The sequence below is a fragment of the Carassius gibelio genome, chromosome B22, assembly GCF_023724105.1.
Source record: "Carassius gibelio isolate Cgi1373 ecotype wild population from Czech Republic chromosome B22, carGib1.2-hapl.c, whole genome shotgun sequence".
Lineage (NCBI taxonomy): Eukaryota > Metazoa > Chordata > Actinopteri > Cypriniformes > Cyprinidae > Carassius > Carassius gibelio.
Genome location: NC_068417.1, coordinates 3,111,623 through 3,130,935, shown reverse-complemented (window position 1 = coordinate 3,130,935; position 19,313 = coordinate 3,111,623). Strand labels below are relative to the sequence as shown.

The following is a 19,313-nucleotide window of genomic DNA, read 5'->3' as shown; positions in this document are numbered from 1 at the left end:
AGAGAGAGATACACATTATTTTCGGGTCCAATACACAGCTGGCTTTTGTGCACTTCAGCAAGTCATTGACATACTTCTCCCCCAGTCTTTGAAGCATTTCCTACATCTCTTATTCTTTTTTTTTTCAGTCATTTACTTTAAATGTGTATTTCAATTTTTTCAGCCGTTTTTAATTATTTCATTTATAAATTAATAAAAAAATGAAGAAAATTAGTCATAAAGTGTTCAATAAAATCATTATATTATAATCACATTGCACTTGAATCAAGTTAAAGGTGTAATCTGGCGATTGTCCTGCAGGTGACTGCATAAATCTGTCTTCTTACGATGCACTAAGGGCTTAACGATTACTCCAGAGAACCCGTAGATCTACGATGATTTTCAAGTGCTAGTTAAGTTACGAAGCTTTTGTGAAACGGAGCATGATATTAAGATCAGTCGTACGATGGTTTTTACAAACTTAATAGGCTTACAAAGCTTTTGGAAAACCTGACCCTGTTTAGTTAGCTACAGAAGAATCACATCATGTTATTATAAAACACATTGTTCCATAGTTATTTCTACTCCAATATGCAGTTCAACTTCTACAACTTCTGCTATAAAGGAGATTTACTCTTGCATAACCTCCATGCATTAATGATAAACCTCCAGATTCTCCACCTCAAGACACTCATCCAGAAAATAGAGCAGCACTTTTAAATGTATAACTCATTGCCATTAATGATCTATACCTGTTATTCATTTACATATTTTATTAAGTAGGAAATTTGAACCAATGCAATCTTAATATATATGCAGTGTATTTACTGTTCATCTAAAAATAATATATATATATATATATATATATATATATATATATATATATATATATATATATATAATATTATATTTAACAAATGTATTACATGTATCTAACTCTGTGATTTGATTTATTTCTCTTGTAGGCTAAATGATTGTGGCTTAACAGACAAAAGCTGTCCAGCTCTGGCTTCAGTTCTTGGATCAGATACCAATCTGAAAGAGCTGAACATGAACAATAATAATCTGCAGGATTCAGGAGTCAAGATCCTCTGCACTGGACTGAAAAATAAAAATTGCAAATTAGAGATACTGAGGTAAGTTTTGTGACAATCTGTAGTGTTTGGTTAGAAGATCTATCTGTTAACTTGGACCTAGATCATTTGCCACATAATTGAGGACAGAACTGCTCCAACTCTGAATTCTACATTCCACATTCTCTACATTCTCTCTCTCTATTACATATAAATAAATACATTTAAATAAATTGATGCATTTAGCAGACGCTTTTATCCAAAGCGTCCTACAGTGCATTCAGGCTAACATTTTTTTTTACCTAACATTATATATAAATATATTAAATATGTTCAGAATATAATGTATATTATTATGTAAAGTATAATATTAAAGACTAATATAATACAATATTGTATTGTGTTATAATTAGTATATCCAAGTTGTCTGTCTGAAATGCAGCATTAGGATAACGTAGGGGTGGGCGATATCTCGATATTTAAAATATATCGAGATATTTTTTAAACACGATATGGATTTTGACATATCGTATATATCGATATATTGTTTATATTCTGATTCCGCCACTTTGCTTGTTTGCCTTCCATGTGCTGTGCTCGCCCCCGCTCGCTCGCCCCCCGCCTCCTTGATTTTGTCCCCTCTCACCTCGCGTGTAGAGAACTAGTCAAAAAAAAAAAAAAAAAAGACAACTGGCTCCATTATATGGCGAAAGGCTGGCAGATGTCTACTGTAGGGCCCAATGAAACGCGGACGGAATCACGGAATCCAGTCATAAAAATGGAATTTACAGTTTAACGCGGAATGTCACGGAATTGGTCAAATTTTAAATGAATTAATCAAAAGTCGGTCATGCACTTACATCAAATCGCGAAATGGACTAATATCTGCAAATATTAACCCGGAAAAGTCTATTTAAATATGAATCCTGCATGTTCTGCGTGTCTGTGTCAACGAATGGAGCAGAAGCGCGTCTTCATTCATTAAACACGGAAGCTCGCATAACGCTCGCGCTGATTTCACTGTCTTTCCTCTCTCTAAATAAAGACGTGAACACATGAGGAACATCTCCAGAACTGCACTGAGAGTCACTTCATGAGCATATGACCGTTTGATTTGAGTAAGACTAGCTCATATCACATCATAGACTGTGGTATCACATACACAGAACTGTGAAGGTAAACCCGTCAAAATAAAAGTATTTGACAGAAATCTATTACTATTGTACAGCAGAATGTAGATAGCCCACTACTACTACTATTAAAATGAAACGAACATAATTTTATAAGGAATAATCACACAACATTTCTCCCATGTTTTATTTTTAATAGTAAATCCCCTTTGTTTACCAAAAAATAAAGTTTAGTAATTAAAAGATAAATTAAATGAATGTTTTATGCCTTCATTTGATAATCAGAAAAATGTAAATACACAGAATTTCTGAAGGGGAAAAAAACATTTCACATAAGGCTATTTTAAGAATTGTTTTTAACTAATTAAGTTGTTTTTATGCATTTAAATAATTGCACATGCTAAAACACAGAATTAGGTAACAATAAAACATATGGTGAAGAAAAAAATAAAATGTTTCATAGGCCCCTTAACATGTAATATTTGCCATATTTGTTTTTGAAGTAGTTTTTTGTGGGTTATTTTTCCTGTAAAGATATCGAGATATATATCGTATATCGAGATATAGCAAAATATATCGAGATATATTTTTTGCTCCATATCGCCCAGCCCTAGGATAACGTCAATAAACGATAGTTTACTACAATTAAGATCCATTCTATAAGAAGACATATCAGCACTTGACAAACGGACAGCGACTCCTAAGTAGCACTTAAAGCACAGCTACGTGCAACTGTGTTAAGTGCATTGTTAAGAAACGCATGTGAAACAATAAAGAACGATCGCAAAATTACTCATAGAATAAACTCTTAAGCTCTAAGATCATTCGTTATCAGGAAACCTGGCCCAGGACTGTACAATTAATCAAAATAAACTCTAAATTGTAATATGGGGTAATGCATTTATCAAATCACAAAAGGCTGCATTTTAAGTTAGAAAAGCGGAAGTTCTAAATGGCTGTTAAATAAAATCAGACAGACACGACCTCATCATATAACAAATGACAAAGTGCTCATTCTGAAATCTGATTTATGGTTTGTATACACGTATACCTTTATTTGCCTTGAACAGTTATTCATTGTTTATATAATTCTGTTACAGAGTTTTTTCCATACAGTAGCTGCTAGATGCAAATGTTTCAACAATGATTTCGTTCAGCATTCATTTTGAAGCAGGTAATGATTTAAATAGTGGTTAAATTATTATTAATTAAGCATACAACATTTTACTTGGAAACAGTAGCTAATGCTAGTAAACATATCCGTGAGTCAGAAATAGATGTTTCTCAATCAGGACATTAAAAATATACACATCGTAATTTATTCAGAGAAATAACTGAATACAGACAGTACGGACATGAAGCTTTGTTTCAAGATGGTCAATACACCGCCACGGGTGGTAATAATGAAGTTTCTGAACTACCAGGACCTGGAAGCAACCCTGAGAACCGCCAGGAAGATGACGGAGGTACACTATGAGAATCAACGAGTCGCTTTTTTCCCTGACATGTGATGTGTGTCAGGAGAGGAGCAGTGATAATTGTACACACACACACACACACATCTGTCTGAACCTTCAGTTAAATTCTGTCTCTAACTTCTGCTGTGACTGCTGAATGTGATCATGTTTACTGACTACAAACTGAAGATTGAAGACTAATTAAAAAATATATATATTTGTGTATGCGTATGTATGTTTCTATGTTTCAATGTAATTTCATAAAGTCAGGGTCAGTCTGGTTTCCACTGTCACTTCTGGGTCTTCCTCTGGGACAACGTCCATGGTTTTTTGGTCAACTAGGTCTCTGAGTTTAGGTTAGAGGAGGTTATGAATGAAGCTGGAGTTTCTCTGAGTCTGGAGAGTATCAATGCCGAGGATCATTTCATAAAGTTAAAGACATTTAATTTTTTCAGGCAGAAATATTTATAAGCGATAAAGACTATGCACACTAGCCATTAACATTACTATAGTAAACATGGTCAGACCACTTGAAGAAATCAGCTTCAGCTTCTCCTTCAGACGATCACAATAGTGTATTATTTAGTGTAGTGTATAGTAACATGTTTTATCGGTCCTAACTCGTCTACGCTCCATGTAAATCTTTAACAAAGCTTGCAAACAAACGTCTGCTTATATCATGTTTGCTTTTTGATCGCGCTGGTTCCAGTGACTTATCTGTTATTAGTTTTCTGAACTAATTTGTTGGTGAAATGATGGAGTTGTGTGACGTTGTTCCAGAGAGGTGTGTAAAGGGTGTTTTAATGAAGCGCTGAGGAGTTTCTGACCCGACGGTGGAAACCGCGTGATTCTGGGCTCGGTGCTACAGGTCTGAATAATTATGAGACACTGACACGTCATCGAAGTATTATAGTCCTTTACCACGACACAAACTCATCAACACAATGTAGATTATAAACCCGGAAGACAACATTATTGCAAAAATCTCAGAATTAACCAGATTTGTCCAGCAATTAAATTTAACAGATGCTAACATTGTCTATACTGTATATGTTTGTGTAAGAAAGACTTGTAAAGTTAGTTGTTGTGTGATCAAACATTTGAAAGTTCTGCTCATACAGCAGGTCAAATACACAACCCAATATCCAATCATTTCAGTTAATAATACCAAAAATACACAAACATTTCTCTTTTATCCACTGGGACAGAACTGTTTTCATTGTGTTTATTAATGGGACACAACAGAATAGTTCTGTGCTGCTGTATCTGAACATATTCATAGTGTTTATTGATGCTTCATATCATCTCTCTGTCATCAAACACCAGATTAATGAATGTGTAACACAACTGAACAGAACCGGTCCAGACTGGGCTTTATTCTGTGCAGGCATTGCTTCTTCAGTCTGACCTGTTTCAGAGAAATATTACTGTACTTCACATCTACACACACAGACAAACCTACAGTTTTATTTAGATGTGCAAAGTTGAATCTGTGTAGCAAAGCTGATCACGTCACTGGACAGAGCAGAGTGAATGCATTTACGTTGTAGTGATGTTCAGACCAGAATCAGTTTAAACACAAATACACAGCAGTCAGGACTTTTATTTTAGACAATATGATCAGTTTTAGACAAAAGATGAAATAAGAATTATATGATAGAAATAAAAAGATATGAAAGATTTTAACACCTTTCACACAAGGTTTTTAGGAATTAAAACTTTTGTTGTATATCTATCAAGAATCAGGTGAAATTATACATAAATCATGAGAAGTGTCAATTATTTGATTAAATGAACAACTTATTTGTTTTTCTGTTTTGAAGACCAAATTGTGGAAAATTATCCAAAGGTGTTCAGACACTCTTCCTCTGTTTTTTGTTTTATCAAGACATTGTGACTTTATTAAATAGTTTTCTTCTATCTTCTCTCTTTCTCTCAATGTAGATTAAGATGCTGTGGTTTGACAGATGAAGGTTGTTCTGCTATGACTTCATGAACATAACGTGTCTGATTCATTGTGTTTTCTCTTTCTGTCTTCAGTCTGAGTTATTGCAGTATTACAGAGGAACAGTGTCTCATCCTGACTTCAGCTCTGAAATCAAACCCATCACACCTGAGAGAACTGGACCTGAGTGGGAATCAAATAAAAAACACAGGACTGAATCACTTATGTGACGTACTGAAGGATTCATGCTGTAAACTGGAGAGATTGAGGTCAGTAACATTCACAGACAAGAATCAAAATGATGAAAATAACTTTGTTTAACTCTTATGTGCTGTTCAAGGTCTTTTGAGACCCCAAATGATGTTTGCTGAAATAAAAACAAATGTTCCCTTTATCTAAATGACATGAGACTTTGTACGGTTGTCAACACTTGGTGCTATTCTTAATATATAAAATTATATTCTTTTTATATAAAAACCTATTTAAAAATATATTTTTAATTAAATACATTTTATACATTTACAACATATCATAAATCCTTCAAAAAACTACATAAATGTAGAGTAAAAACATTAATAAATGACACATTTTGTTACAAAAGTCGTTTTGTTGGCTGTGTTCTCTGGAGAGCCCAAACAGCACGAGTGTCGTCCCCAAACGAACAGCACATAAGAGTTGAACAAAACACTTTATACTCAATATCTCATGATGAATGTGTTCACATTATATTTGTGAAAGATTCTTCATCTTAATGATTTGTTTGTAAGATGATCTCTCTTCCTCTGTTTGTCTCTTTCTAGTCTTTGTTACTGTGGCATTACAGATGTTTCTTCTTTAACTCAGTCTTTGACAAACACAAAAGCTCTGCAGTTTCTAAAAGAGCTTGATCTGAGAGATAATATGATTGGAGACTCAAAGCAGAAGCTCATTGATGTGCTACGAGACTCAAACTGTGAACTGAGGTGAGTAAACTTCACTTTGTGATATTAAAGAGATTCATTTACCTCTGATATCTGAACAAATATATACTTTCAGATATTAGTGAAAAGAGTTGATCAAATGATCATCAAGCTTTATTTCAAAGGGTTTGTGTCAGAATGAAATGTAAAGTTGATAAAAATGTTGAACACAAAGGAGGAAAGAGAAGAAAAGCAGACCGTCACAGCTTTCTACAGCAACAGCTGCTTTATTAATGAGATCAGTAATAGTGAATCATTAGAGTTTGAAATAGATTTGTTCAGATTGTAGGAAAACGCTGGTAAAATCAGAGCAGATTCAGCTTCAGCTCACAGTCGTCCAGCATCACATGATCAATGTCTCTGTCTCTTGTGTGTTTTTACTTTGACAAGCAACACGTCACATTACTTTACACTTACTTTCTGTAAGAGATAATGTAGCTCCAGCCGCTTGTTATCACAGAATAAACCCGACAGGGTGATCAGGACTTGTGTCCTCCTGAAGAGACTTATTCTGTGATAACATCCGGCTGCATCTGCATTATCACACTTATTATATGCTTTCTTGACACACAAGTGAAGAATTAGACACAATTTAGATTCAGCTAAACACTTCTGCTCAGTTAGCAACAACTTTGATTTCAGGATTTTAATGTAACTTTTTACTGTGATTGAAATATAGTAACTAATTAGTACTTTGTTCCACTGAACTCTGATTATCTTCTCTTCGTTTCTATCACCAAAAGTCTCTGGTAGAGATCCATCACCAAAAGTCCCATCAATCACAAGAAATAGTTCATTGAGTTGAATCACCCAGAAGCTGATAAATGCTGTGTATCATAAAGTGAAGTGATCTTGAGAGGAGCAGTAAACATCAGCTGAAGATCCACAGAAGAGCTTCACTACTGTGTCTATGAGGAGAAATAAATGTGTGATAAATGTGTAAATGTGATCCATACAGGTGAAGAGACTCAGACTTTACAATCAAATAATGCAGCATGTGTGTTAGAAACATGATATTGACTGATTAATGTTGCTTCAGTATTCAAGCAGATGATCATTGTGTTTAATGTAAAGCTGGAACAGAGGAGGAAGAAGCTCAGATGAGTCTGTCTGGCTCTTCAGTTTAATAATATTTCTATTAAACTCATTCATAATGATTCAGATGTTTCAATGTGATTGTCAAGTGCAGCTCTTAAATGTGTCAAAAGATATAAAGCAAATATACAATGTGTGAAACTTATCTCATGTTTTCTACACATTATTATTCTATTTTACTTTATATTTAGTTGTGTGTCTGTTGTTAATGTACAGATATCCAGTATATAGTCTTTGTTCTGTGGATGGAGTCTCTCCTTCATCAAATCAACTAAACATTTTCACAAGTTAACAGCATTTGTGTCTTTCACTCTCCTCTAAATACTCAAACACATTTAGTCTTTTTAACATTTTTATATTTTCATGTAAATAAAATGCTACATACAGTTAAAAACAAGTGTAAAGTTTACTTGTCTGTTTTAAGTATTATTAAACGGTTTTAAATATAGTCTAACTTGTAGACATGAAACATAAAGCATAAATAGCTAATGCATAATAACAGAAATGTTCCCGTTATATGTACAGCAGGTAAAAGAAGTCAGCATTTTTTTTTATTTAATTTAGTTAATATATTTCTAAAGGTGCTGTACTTAATTGCGCCGCATGAGTAGCTGTTGGTCAGAGATGTTTTGGAGCAGAAGATCTGCAGGATTCTGGAGGTTCATCATGTGGAAAGTTGATAGTTAGGTAAAGTGCTTCTGTCGTTCTCTAACATTCAGATCTGTAAAGTAAGGTGGAAAGGACACAGCTCTGATACAGAGTCATTCTAGTGTTGGACCTCCACATATTGTTCAGTGTTATAAAGCTGTTTCTGCTCTTGCTAATGCGTCTCTTGATGTCATTGTCTGTCCTCCATCATGTCTAATGATGAAGCCCAGGTCTACAAACTCCTCATTTCTACAGAGGTCTGCTCCTCTACTTTAATTGCTGAGGGGTTTGAGGTGTTCAGTGTTATCATCTCTGTTTTATGCTTGTTGATCTTGGAGTCTAGTTGTCTGAGTCCAGATGTTTTCTCTGGTGAGGGTGTAAGAACAACAGCTAATCATCAGTGAAGTCAAGATCTTCTCTGGATAATGCTCGACTTAAACAGACAAACACTTAATGAGTCAACTGTCAGCTTTCCTCACAACGGAGAGCTCAGACTCAGATGTTGATAAAATAATCTTATAATATTCATACACCTGACAGTTGAGTATCTAGAGTACAGTATGCAGAGTGTGTAGTGTGTCATTTAGGATTTCATTTGGATTGAAATTAAATCCAAGCAATAGCCATTTAGTTTTATTAATGAATCTAAATGAAACCGTCAAATGGTCAGCAAATGAACTTAATGAACTGATATTTGAGCAGCAAATCAGCATATTAGTATGATTTTTTTTTTTTTTTTCAGATAGCGAGCAGAACAAACAACTATGTCTGGGACTGTAAAACCCGACAAGTTCACTTAACTCAAATAAATTGTTGAAACAGATTACATCGAAAATTTTAAGTCAAATTAACTTAATATTTTTTAGTTCAATAAAATATATATTTTTAAGTGTCTGTTACCATACACTGTAAACCCTAATAAGTTCAAAGAACTCTTAAGTTTAAAAATTACATTACATTAAAAGTTACATTTCCAGTTGCCTTAAATTATCTCAGTTATCTTATAAATATTGATATTTCTCAACTTATAATTAGATAGTACTTCACTCAAAATTTTCTCTATTTTTCAACTCATATAATGTAGGAAATACCCTCAAATATAGTCTATTGTTGTCCATCCTAAACCTAACCACAGGCTCTACTCTTCACCACAACGGTAACACTAAAAAAAACAACGTAATAGAAACCTTTGTAAGTTCTGACATAACACAACATTTAAGTACTAACTTAAGTCCCTCTATGTTAATCTTGTGTAAAAACACACAAAATAACACTTAATTTCTACATTTATTTTCCTTGTTTTCTGATGCAAAGCATGCTGGGAACTTGAAAATGCAATAATTTTAAGTTCACCTTACTACAACAATTTTGAGTTTACAGAACTTATTTAAATTAAGTCCAATGAAATTTCATTATTATTTGAGTGCAATTAACTAATTTCGGTTGCACTTTATTTTACTAACATGTACTTAAAGTGTACTTATAGTGTATTTATCTAAGAAAGTTCTGGTAATAAAAGGTAACTACATGGGGTAGGGTTAGGTTTAGGGGTAGGTTCAGGGTTAGTACCTAGTTATTACATAGTTATTGTAATTACTATAATAAGTACATAGTATGTACATGAGGAACAGGACTGTAAAATAAAGTGTTACCCTAATTTCATTTGATTAATTTCACTTCGGTTTTACAGTATAACATTATAATGAGGACACTATTATAATAAAGCGCTGTGAATGTTTAGAGTTTAGTTGTCGTGTTTCTGCTCGTTGTTGTGTTGAAGAACGCTTCCACAAACGGAGTTCATTCAGAGACACACAGACACGTTCACTTCTGCGTTCAGGTGATTCTGTGCAGATAGATATAAGTCCAGTGTTCGAATTGAGTCCGGGACCCCCCATAAGCATCAAGGGACCCCACATAAGGCCCAAAAAAATGACTTTGGGGGGGGTCCCCTGATTTTTCATTAAAACTAAAATAAAAACAATATTTGACATAGCCCTATCTATTTTTTTTATCAAAGTATTGCGCTGCCGCTCCCATAAAAAGCTCCTTCAAATTAGATGTGAGTCTGAAAATACGCTCAAGTGCGCCACACGCTGTTTTCTGAAGGAATTTACAGACTGCGGGAGCGACGTCGCTGTGTGATTGGCTGACAGAGTGATCCTTCCTCATTATTTTACCTCACGATGACGGTAAGATACTATTTATTTGTTTTATGATTGTTTAGTACACCTAATTTACTACTACTGAATAAGTGTTTATCCTAGAATCGGACAGTCACTTTTATTATAATCTTGTCTGTCAATAGTTGTTGTTTTTTTTTCTTGTGATGCTAGCTCACTATCGGATTGTTAGTTGTAATTAGCCATGTAATGTAATTCTGAAAAAAAGCTAGCGTTGCATCCATTCTAAATTAAACAAATAATTTTAAATCTATAGCCATAACTGCTCATAAACAGTGTTAATTTAATTAAGGACATTATTACTGATGTAAATGTTAATCAGGTGAAGGCTTTTTTTGTATCAAAGATGACAAAGCAGGGTTGCTAATTCTCACAAATTGTGCGTGAGACACACATGCATTGATTATTACACCGAAGACAAACATGCAGATCAACCGTTTTTGTTATGAATTGTATCCTATTTTCCGTTATTATGTATAGCCTAATAAAATTAGTGTAGTATTTAAGGTTAAATGGAGAAAAGGATTTTAAATTCAATGCAAAGAGGCAAATTAAAGTCATTTTGTGGCATTTGTTTACACACTCTAATAAATATACATCTATGTACCGTATTTTTCGGACTATGAGTGTTTTTTTCATGACTTTTTTCATGATGAGGAAAAAAACATATAGGGTAAATCGCACTGGACTATAAATCGCATTTATTTAGAACCAAGAACCAAGAGAAAACATTGCTGTCTCCAGCCGCTAGAGGGCGCTCTATGTCTTCAGTGTAGACTACAGGAGAACTGAGCAGCATAGAGCGCCCTCTGGTGGCTGTAGACGGTAATGTTTTCTCTTAGTTCATTTCTCTTGGTTCATGTCAAATTAATTTTGATAAGTCGCATCTGACTATAAGTGGCAGGACCAGCCAAACTATGAAAAAACTTATAGTCCGGAAAAAACGGTAGTCTAGTTGCTCAAAAGAGTATTGCAGGTCATAACTGCTTACTTATTTTTAGGTTTTCCATTTGAATAAATATTTAGTTTCAAATTATACATTTTAAAAAGATACTAGTATAAGCACACAAGTGAATATTAATGCAATAAAAATACTGAATTTAACCCAAGAAAAGTACAGTAGGCCTATTCATGTGAATTGATAATGAATCAAGAGATCGAAATTGATTAATGGTCATCAGCATCGTAATCGTTTCAAATTCTTTCTATTTTTTCCCTCTTGTAGAAACACTATTGTGACAAAACATATATTTAATGTAGTCTCTCATTCACCACTATAGAAGTTTACCCAACTATGACAACTTCCGCTTGAAAATATGAAAGGGTTGTGTAACTACATTCAAGATCAATTAGTTAAATGAAATAAAATGCCTAAATGTGCACTGTTCAAAGTTTATCACCATTAATAATAACCTTAATAAGTAGCATGATTATCATATAGTGCTTTCTTAAGTATATTCGCAGTAACGACAACAAATATAATATTACAACTTACATCTTACATTATTTTCAGATATGGACAAGGGAAAGAAGAGAAGAGCCATCACTGACTTTTTTGAAGGGTAAGCCTGTTTATTATTATTATTATTATTATTATATTTATTATAATTTCAAGATTCTTCTGGATTTTTATTTTAATTTCTGCTCTTTAAAAGTGACTTGGTGTTTCCCAGGCTTAAGACACTTAATCAGAAAAAAATATGTAAGGAAAACACTTTGAAACATCAGATTGGTGTGTAATATTTATTTCGTGTAGCATACAGCCTAAGAGGAGCCTCATCGGTAAAACGCTTAACCAGGACACTCAAACAGCACAGCACTTACATTTATCACCAGGCTACAAGAAAAACTAACAGACCTGCCCCAATCCAGGACAAACCCCGATACAGACAGACCAGCCCCAATCAGAGCAGACCAGACAGACCAGCTCCAATCCAGGACAACATTAGTCAGCACATCCACAACAAACTGTTCACATCCAGCCCAGTCCATGAGCACAGCTTTGTCCCTGCTTACTAGTACAGACAGGGTAATACACTTCAGCAAGCAACAGCTTGAGGCATGGACACAGCAGTACTCCCCTTGGCTATACTTAAATGGAAATAACGTAGGATGCACATTCTGCAAATATGCCAAGAGCCTTTTTGGAGTCCAACAGGGAGTACAGGTGGCAGAGGAGTGGGCTTCTGGAGAGGTCACAGCAAAAGATGTCAGGGCCATGAGAAAGAAAATCTACAAACACAGAGACAGCTTAACTCACAAGGCATCAACAGATATTCAACAGCAGAAAGAGAAAGAGGTGTTCCCCACCTTGACAGACACTTTGAATGCTAAAGTTCTGTTGGAGACAGTGCACTCATTTAGAAAAGCACATTTTGTTGCAAAGGAGAAGTTAGCTTTCTCAAAAATGTATGGATTGGTTGAGTTACAAGAAATGAATGGAGTAAAAACCATCTCTTGTCACAAATCCGATCACTCTTGCATTAATATACTGTAATAACACACATTGCCAATAAAATGAGGGAAAAAATGGTCTCAACAATTAAAAGTGCTGGTTCTTGGATCTGTCTTACAGTAGATGAAAGCACTGCATTTGGGAGAAGCTACCTCATCCTATACCTCGGAGGAGATGTGACAGGAGAAGGTGAGACAGAAAACATGTTTTTGGATTTGATTGAGCTGGAGGAAGGAACAACTGCTGATGCAATATACAAAGCTCTCAAAGAGAGTCTCCTGGAAGCTGACCTGGATGATGCATACCTCAAGTCTCATCTGATTTGCGTAACAACAGATGGGGCATCTGTGATGAATGGAAGACAGAGTGGTCTTATCACAAGGCTGAAAAAAGACTATCCTTTGCTGGAGAGTATCCACTGTCTTGCTCACAGGCTTGAGTTATCAGTAAGAGATGCACTAAAGTCAGTCACAGGTTGCAATCACTTTGAGATATTTATTTCAAAGCTGTATACACTGTACCATCAATCCCCAAAGAATGCCAGACAATGGAGGGAATTCAATGGAGAGATTTTTCAGAACAGAAGCACTTCTCTTATGGAGGCCACACGAGAAGTAAAGATGACAATTGAGGTGTTGAAGGCTTTCAAGATCACCCCAGGGAAGTCAATGGAGAAAGCAGCGGAAGCTGTTAAAGTAGGAGAATTCAAACAAGTGCCCTTACATTCAAGCAAGGAAAATGTAAATCGATTCCTATTCGAATGCCTGACACAAATCTTACAAAGATTATAACACCACTGGATCCCCTAAACTGGCCAAAATCCAGGGAGTCTCTTATTCTCTTTGGGGAGAAAGAGATCCACGACCTGGCAAAGATGCTTGAAGTACCAAGTAGGGAGGCAGTTGAGGACTTCAGAAATTGGAAGCTCAACAGTGATCAGAATGGGAAGGTCCTCAAAAAGTTGTTGACTGCTAGCAAAACATACCTGGCAAGTTCTTCTGAATGTGAAAGAGGCTTCTCTGTCCTCAATGCCACTGCCACAGATGCAAGGAATCGCCTTCAAGTCAGGAGCCTCTCTGCAGTACTTTTCATTGACATTAATGGCCCCCCTCTCAAGATGTTTGACGCTTACCCGTATATTCAGTCTTGGCTTAGGGAGAAACATTGTCTGTCAACTGCCAGTAAAACAGGGAGACGAGACAAATCTGCTGAGAAAATCAGGCCACTGTGGGTTGTTCTAAACAACAGTGAATGAAGCAATGCTGGCACTTTCTTTTAAAGTAATGTTGTGCTTACCATTGTTTTTGCTTGTTATTACATCTTGTTGTTACAGATTTTTATTTAATTTTACATATAGTAAATGCTCAGCTGCAAAAACATGTTCTGAAACACACAGAGTAAATGAAATTCACAAGTAAAGTAAATTAAATTATATGATTATATGAAATAAATAAATACAAATGTATGTTAATAGGTTTTTTTTTTTTTTTTCACGTGTGTTTCTCAGAAATGCACTTAACACAATCTCAGTATCTGTGCTTTAAGAGCTGCTTAGAGTCGCTGTCCGTTTGTCAAGTGCTGAAATCTCATCTTATAGAGTGACTCGTGATTGTAGCACACGCTCGTTTTGTCCATGTGTATGAATTTCTGAGAAATTATGGATCCATCCCTTTATAACTTTCATTTTAATTGTTGCAGCTGAAATTGAGATTTTGTGATCACTACATCATGTTTGTTTTCCTCCTTCAGTCTCTAGGTCTGTGATACCATACTCTCACACACATGGACCAGTTCTCCTTCACAAACACCTTGTTAGTGTCACTGTGCTTCAAGCAGACAGGTTTGAACAGGACACAATGGTGTTTCCTGAAGATGCACTGAGCAGGACTTTGAAGGTCTATCCAGAGCTCAGTGAGAGTAAGCTGAAGACAGAGCTTAGTCTCATCTACTGCAAGGAAGAGTTCAGAAGCTCTCGTGCTGCTGTGGACCTTCTCCAGCTGTTTATGGAGAACAATCTTGAACAAGATCCTCATCAGCACACCCATGACCACAGCAGAAGTGATCTGAGAGCTGCTTCTCAAGCTTGAAAAGAATGAAGACTTCTCTGAGAAACAGCAGGACCCAGGAGAGGCTGAATGCATTGTTCATGCTGTCAATGGAGAAGAGACTGGGACTGAGATGATGATTTCAACCAGAAAGAAAACCAGGGAGGAATCTGACAGCCGGAAAGAAAGGAGAAAAAAGTGCTACTGGCCAGTGATTGGGCAACTTCACAGTGTGTGTGTGTGTGTGTGTGTGTGTATGTTTATGATACATAATCACCTGATAAATGGCTATTTACAGTCCTGCATTACTTACAGTTTAGTTCTTCAGTTTGTTTGCGCACTCCCAAAAGGTTTTTTTATAGAAACGAAAATGATGGTGTATAAAATTTATTTTTATAATCATTTATAATTATATAAAAGGTTTTGGGTTTTGTTCACTCTTAGAATAGGACACACTGGACTGAATCAGACACTGTTCAAAACAGACGAACATCAACAGGTTTGTGTGAAAACTGTGAGGAAACGGAGCCAGTGTTACGTGTGTTATTGAAGAGGATGAAAGAAGGGAAATTATTCAAATGATAAAGACAGACATTGTAAACGTTAATGTTCAGAAGCTTTTAGAAGGAAGTACTTGTAATGTGTTCAAACATCTCATGATTTACCTAAAAAATACAGGATTGATGGAAAGAATATAATTAATTTCTAAATGTCCTAGTTTGTCATATACTGCTCCACACTTAAGTCTCGTATGTGGCATTAATGCACCTTTAAAATCAGCCACCAATCAAATCAAAAGGAGAAGAAGAAGAAGAAGAAGAAGCTTTCCTACAAGAAAAATCCTGATCCATACTTTATTCCAGTTGGTAGCGGTAATGCACCAAAGAGTTAGACTGCAATCCGCTAATAAACACCAAAGAAGAGAAAGCAGAGCCGATGACGTCAGCACTCGCGCGCGCTTCAGTTTGGCGGTTTTCTGAGGTGAGTAGTTCACTATTTTCACGCAATTGTAAAATCCTCTTTACACCTTTTGTTTCGAGCAAACTCTTTACATAGAAAACTGTAAGATGTGTAAATATTCTGATGTTATGAACGCGCTAAATAACATAGAAATGTGTTCAGATTGATAAGGACAAGTCACAATGTTTGATAAAGATGTGTTTCTATCAGCAAACAGTCAGAATAAAGTGAGCTGATCTGCTGCTGATCCTGAATGTCTTGTTTAATGAGTGTTTATAGTCTGAGACTCATCAATATTATCAGCTCATGAAAATCCTCTTTATTTCATGATAATAGATCCTGTTTTCACCTAATTCATTATACTGATGACTTCAGATCTGTTCATTGACACATTAAGATCATTTTACTGCTGTCAAGATCAGAAAACAACACCATCACAACAGCATTTATTCATTAGTCTGTGATAAACCATGTTTTATATAAAACACAAAACTAAAACACATGCAGTTCAACTCAATTCAGTGGTACTTTATTTGTACCTTGCAAATTTGTAAAATTATATTTCTATGTTTATTCTTTCACGTTCTAAATTCTTAGATTGTTTATAACTGGTATCTTTTAATTGTATGTGTTTTCAGCCTACGAGCATCAAAGCATGAGGAAGAAGATAAATCTGCAGAGACAGAGTTTACTGAAGAACATAGAGAACTTGAGAGATCTAGAACCCTCCAGAACCAAACACACTGAAGAACAAACAGCTTGTGTTTATTCTTCATCCTTCATTATTTATTTTTTTTACTTTAATTTTAGATCTGATAGAGAAGAAACATGTCAAAACTGGAGAGACATCTCTCACAGAGACTGAAAGAGTTTCTTTACTGAAGAGAAGAAACAAGAAACGTTTCACCTGCTCTCAGTGAGGAAAGAGTTTGACATACAAACAGAATCTCAGTGTTCACATGAGGATCCACACTGGAGAGAAACCGTTCACATGTGATCAGTGTGAAAAAAAAATACATTTTTAAGAGCTTCACACCTGAAGAGTCACCTGAAAATTCATACAAAAGAGAAACCACATTCATGTTCTTTCTGTGGACATAGTTTTTCACATCTGCATACTTTAAAATACCATCAGAAGAGACACACTGGTGTGAGAGATCATATGTGCTTTGAGTGTGAGAAGACTTTTATTACAGCTGAACATTTGAAACTGCACCAGAGGATCCACACTGGAGAGAAACCTTACATGTGTTCACACTGTAACAAGAGATTCAGTCGGTCAGGAGACCTGAAATCACACGAGAGGATTCACACTTGAGGGAAACCGTATCACTGCTCTGCATGTGGTAAGAGTTTCACTCAGTGGTTTTCTCTACGAAGTCATAAAATAATCACAATAACTAGTTTATCTTTACAGGTGTATTCCAGAAAGGAGGTTCAACAAACTCAGAGTTGAGGCGTCTCCCACAGTTTTGCTCATGGGTAATAAACTTATTCTCCATGGGAAATGTACTTGAAAAGTCTTTGCTCCCTGCATCACGGATCGGGTGAGTTGGAAGTTTCCACAGAGTTGAAATCTGCTCTGATTAATGTGCGGTCACCTGCAAGCAAACATTTAATCTTAAAGGATTTCTTTGATTCTCAGAATTTGAAAATTTTATTTTTAACAGAGACCTGGTTACATACTAGTGATACTAAGTTCACTTTCTGAGTTTCTAACATCTAACAGTGTTTTTTTAATTCCCCGCGGGACTCTGGTGGTTTGACCACTATTTTAAAATGAGCTTGAATTGTCGGACTCTGCACACTACACATTATGCTAGTTTTGAGTTGTTTCAGTTGAACTCCTCAATACTCTGTGCTGTGGTCTATCATCCTTCAAAATTCATCAAGCCTAATAAGAGATTTTACAGACTTTTTGGGTGATTTATGTTTAAAATATGATAACATTTTAGTAATGGGGGACTTAATTCATTTGAAAGTTCATTTATTTCAGTAAATCAACTCAAATGACACATCTGTGTTACTTATGTTTTATTTATTAGTTATTTTAAGAAGGCTTTGACTTTAAAACATACTGTAATGCCACCATATGAGGATTAAGATTGCTGTATTATCCTCTCTATTCTGTATTTCACCTCTGTTATAAATTATTTCTAATAAACCTGACAATGTATATTAATTGTTGTGGTGATCGTAAGTAAGCAGGTGACATTCAGCACCATGTTCAGCAGCATCAGTTCCACCCTGTGATGTTCAGGACCAGGCATAGCTCCATCAGTGCCACCCTGTGATGTTCAGGACCAGGGACAGCTCCATCAGTGCCACCCTGTGATGTTCAGGACCAGGGACAGCTCCATCAGTGCCACCCTGTGATGTTCAGGACCAGGGACAGCTCCATCAGTGCCACCCTGTGATGTTCAGGACCAGGGATAGCTCCATCAGTGCCACCCTGTGATGTTCAGGACCAGGGACAGCTCCATCAGTGCCACCCTGTGATGTTCAGGACCAGGGACAGCTCCATCAGTGCCACCCTGTGATGTTCAGGACCAGGGACAGCTCCATCAGTGCCACCCTGTGATGTTCAGGACCAGGGACAGCTCCATCAGTGCCACCCTGTGATGTTCAGGACCAGGGACAGCTCCATCAGTGCCACCCTGTGATGTTCAGGACCAGGGACAGCTCCATCAGTGCCACCCTGTGATGTTCAGGACCAGGGACAGCTCCATCAGTGCCACCCTGTGATGTTCAGGACCAGGCATAGCTCCATCAGTGCCACCCTGTGATGTTCAGCACCATGTTCAGCAGCATCAGTGCCACCCTGTGATGTTCAGGACCAGGGACAGCTCCATCAGTGCCACCCTGTGATGTTCAGGACCAGGGATAGCTCCTCCAACACAGGTGTGCACAGTTTCTCCGCTGACAGGGAGCCTCAGCTGCATCTCGTTTAACTCTGCGTGGAGGACACTTGGTTTACAGCAACCTACAAAGCGCTCCAACATAATGAGAAAACCAGACACAGATTATAAAAAAGCACTGAGCATTGTGAATGTTAGAGACTAATGTTATATTTATAACAATCATGGTTTGATGTTTGAATTGTATTTCATGGAAGTTTTTGAAGACGGATAAACAATAAATGTTGTGACATCCTGGACAGAAGTGTGAATTGACCATAATATTGTATGTTATGGTCTAAGATTCGTTGTAAGATTCGTTAAACCTTGTTTGCTAGAATACATCTAATTAAGTGCACAATACTCCCACATTTGCTCGTTCCTGCAGAGTTTTGCTTCCACCCCAATCTGACACACCTGAACAAGCTCTTACTAATCACACTAGAAACTGCGTCTGGTATGTTGAGGCATGTTGGATCTGAACTCT

At 36.2% G+C, this 19,313-nt stretch overlaps 2 protein-coding genes and 2 long non-coding RNA genes across 4 annotated transcripts in view; 3 read left to right on the top strand and 1 right to left on the bottom strand.

Annotated features, from left to right (window-relative positions):
• The window catches only part of LOC127987559 (uncharacterized), a 1,718,354-nt gene that overhangs the window by 596,937 nt on the left and 1,102,104 nt on the right, over nucleotides 1-19,313 (top strand). The window lies entirely within an intron of this gene.
• LOC127987654 (uncharacterized) overlaps nucleotides 1-19,313 on the bottom strand; it is a 193,763-nt gene that overhangs the window by 107,435 nt on the left and 67,015 nt on the right. The window lies entirely within an intron of this gene.
• The window catches only part of LOC127987568 (NLR family CARD domain-containing protein 3-like), a 70,129-nt gene that overhangs the window by 9,587 nt on the left and 41,229 nt on the right, over nucleotides 1-19,313 (top strand). The window contains exons 8-10 of the mRNA XM_052589938.1: nucleotides 945-1,115; nucleotides 5,680-5,853; nucleotides 6,385-6,546. Of these exons, the coding sequence (XP_052445898.1) occupies nucleotides 945-1,115; nucleotides 5,680-5,853; nucleotides 6,385-6,546 (507 nt within the window). The remainder of the gene's footprint in view (nucleotides 1-944; nucleotides 1,116-5,679; nucleotides 5,854-6,384; nucleotides 6,547-19,313) is intronic.
• LOC127987657 (uncharacterized) lies at nucleotides 11,917-12,369 on the top strand. Its single transcript, XR_008161312.1, has 2 exons — nucleotides 11,917-12,031; nucleotides 12,226-12,369. It is a non-coding gene; the product is annotated as an uncharacterized LOC127987657 (long non-coding RNA).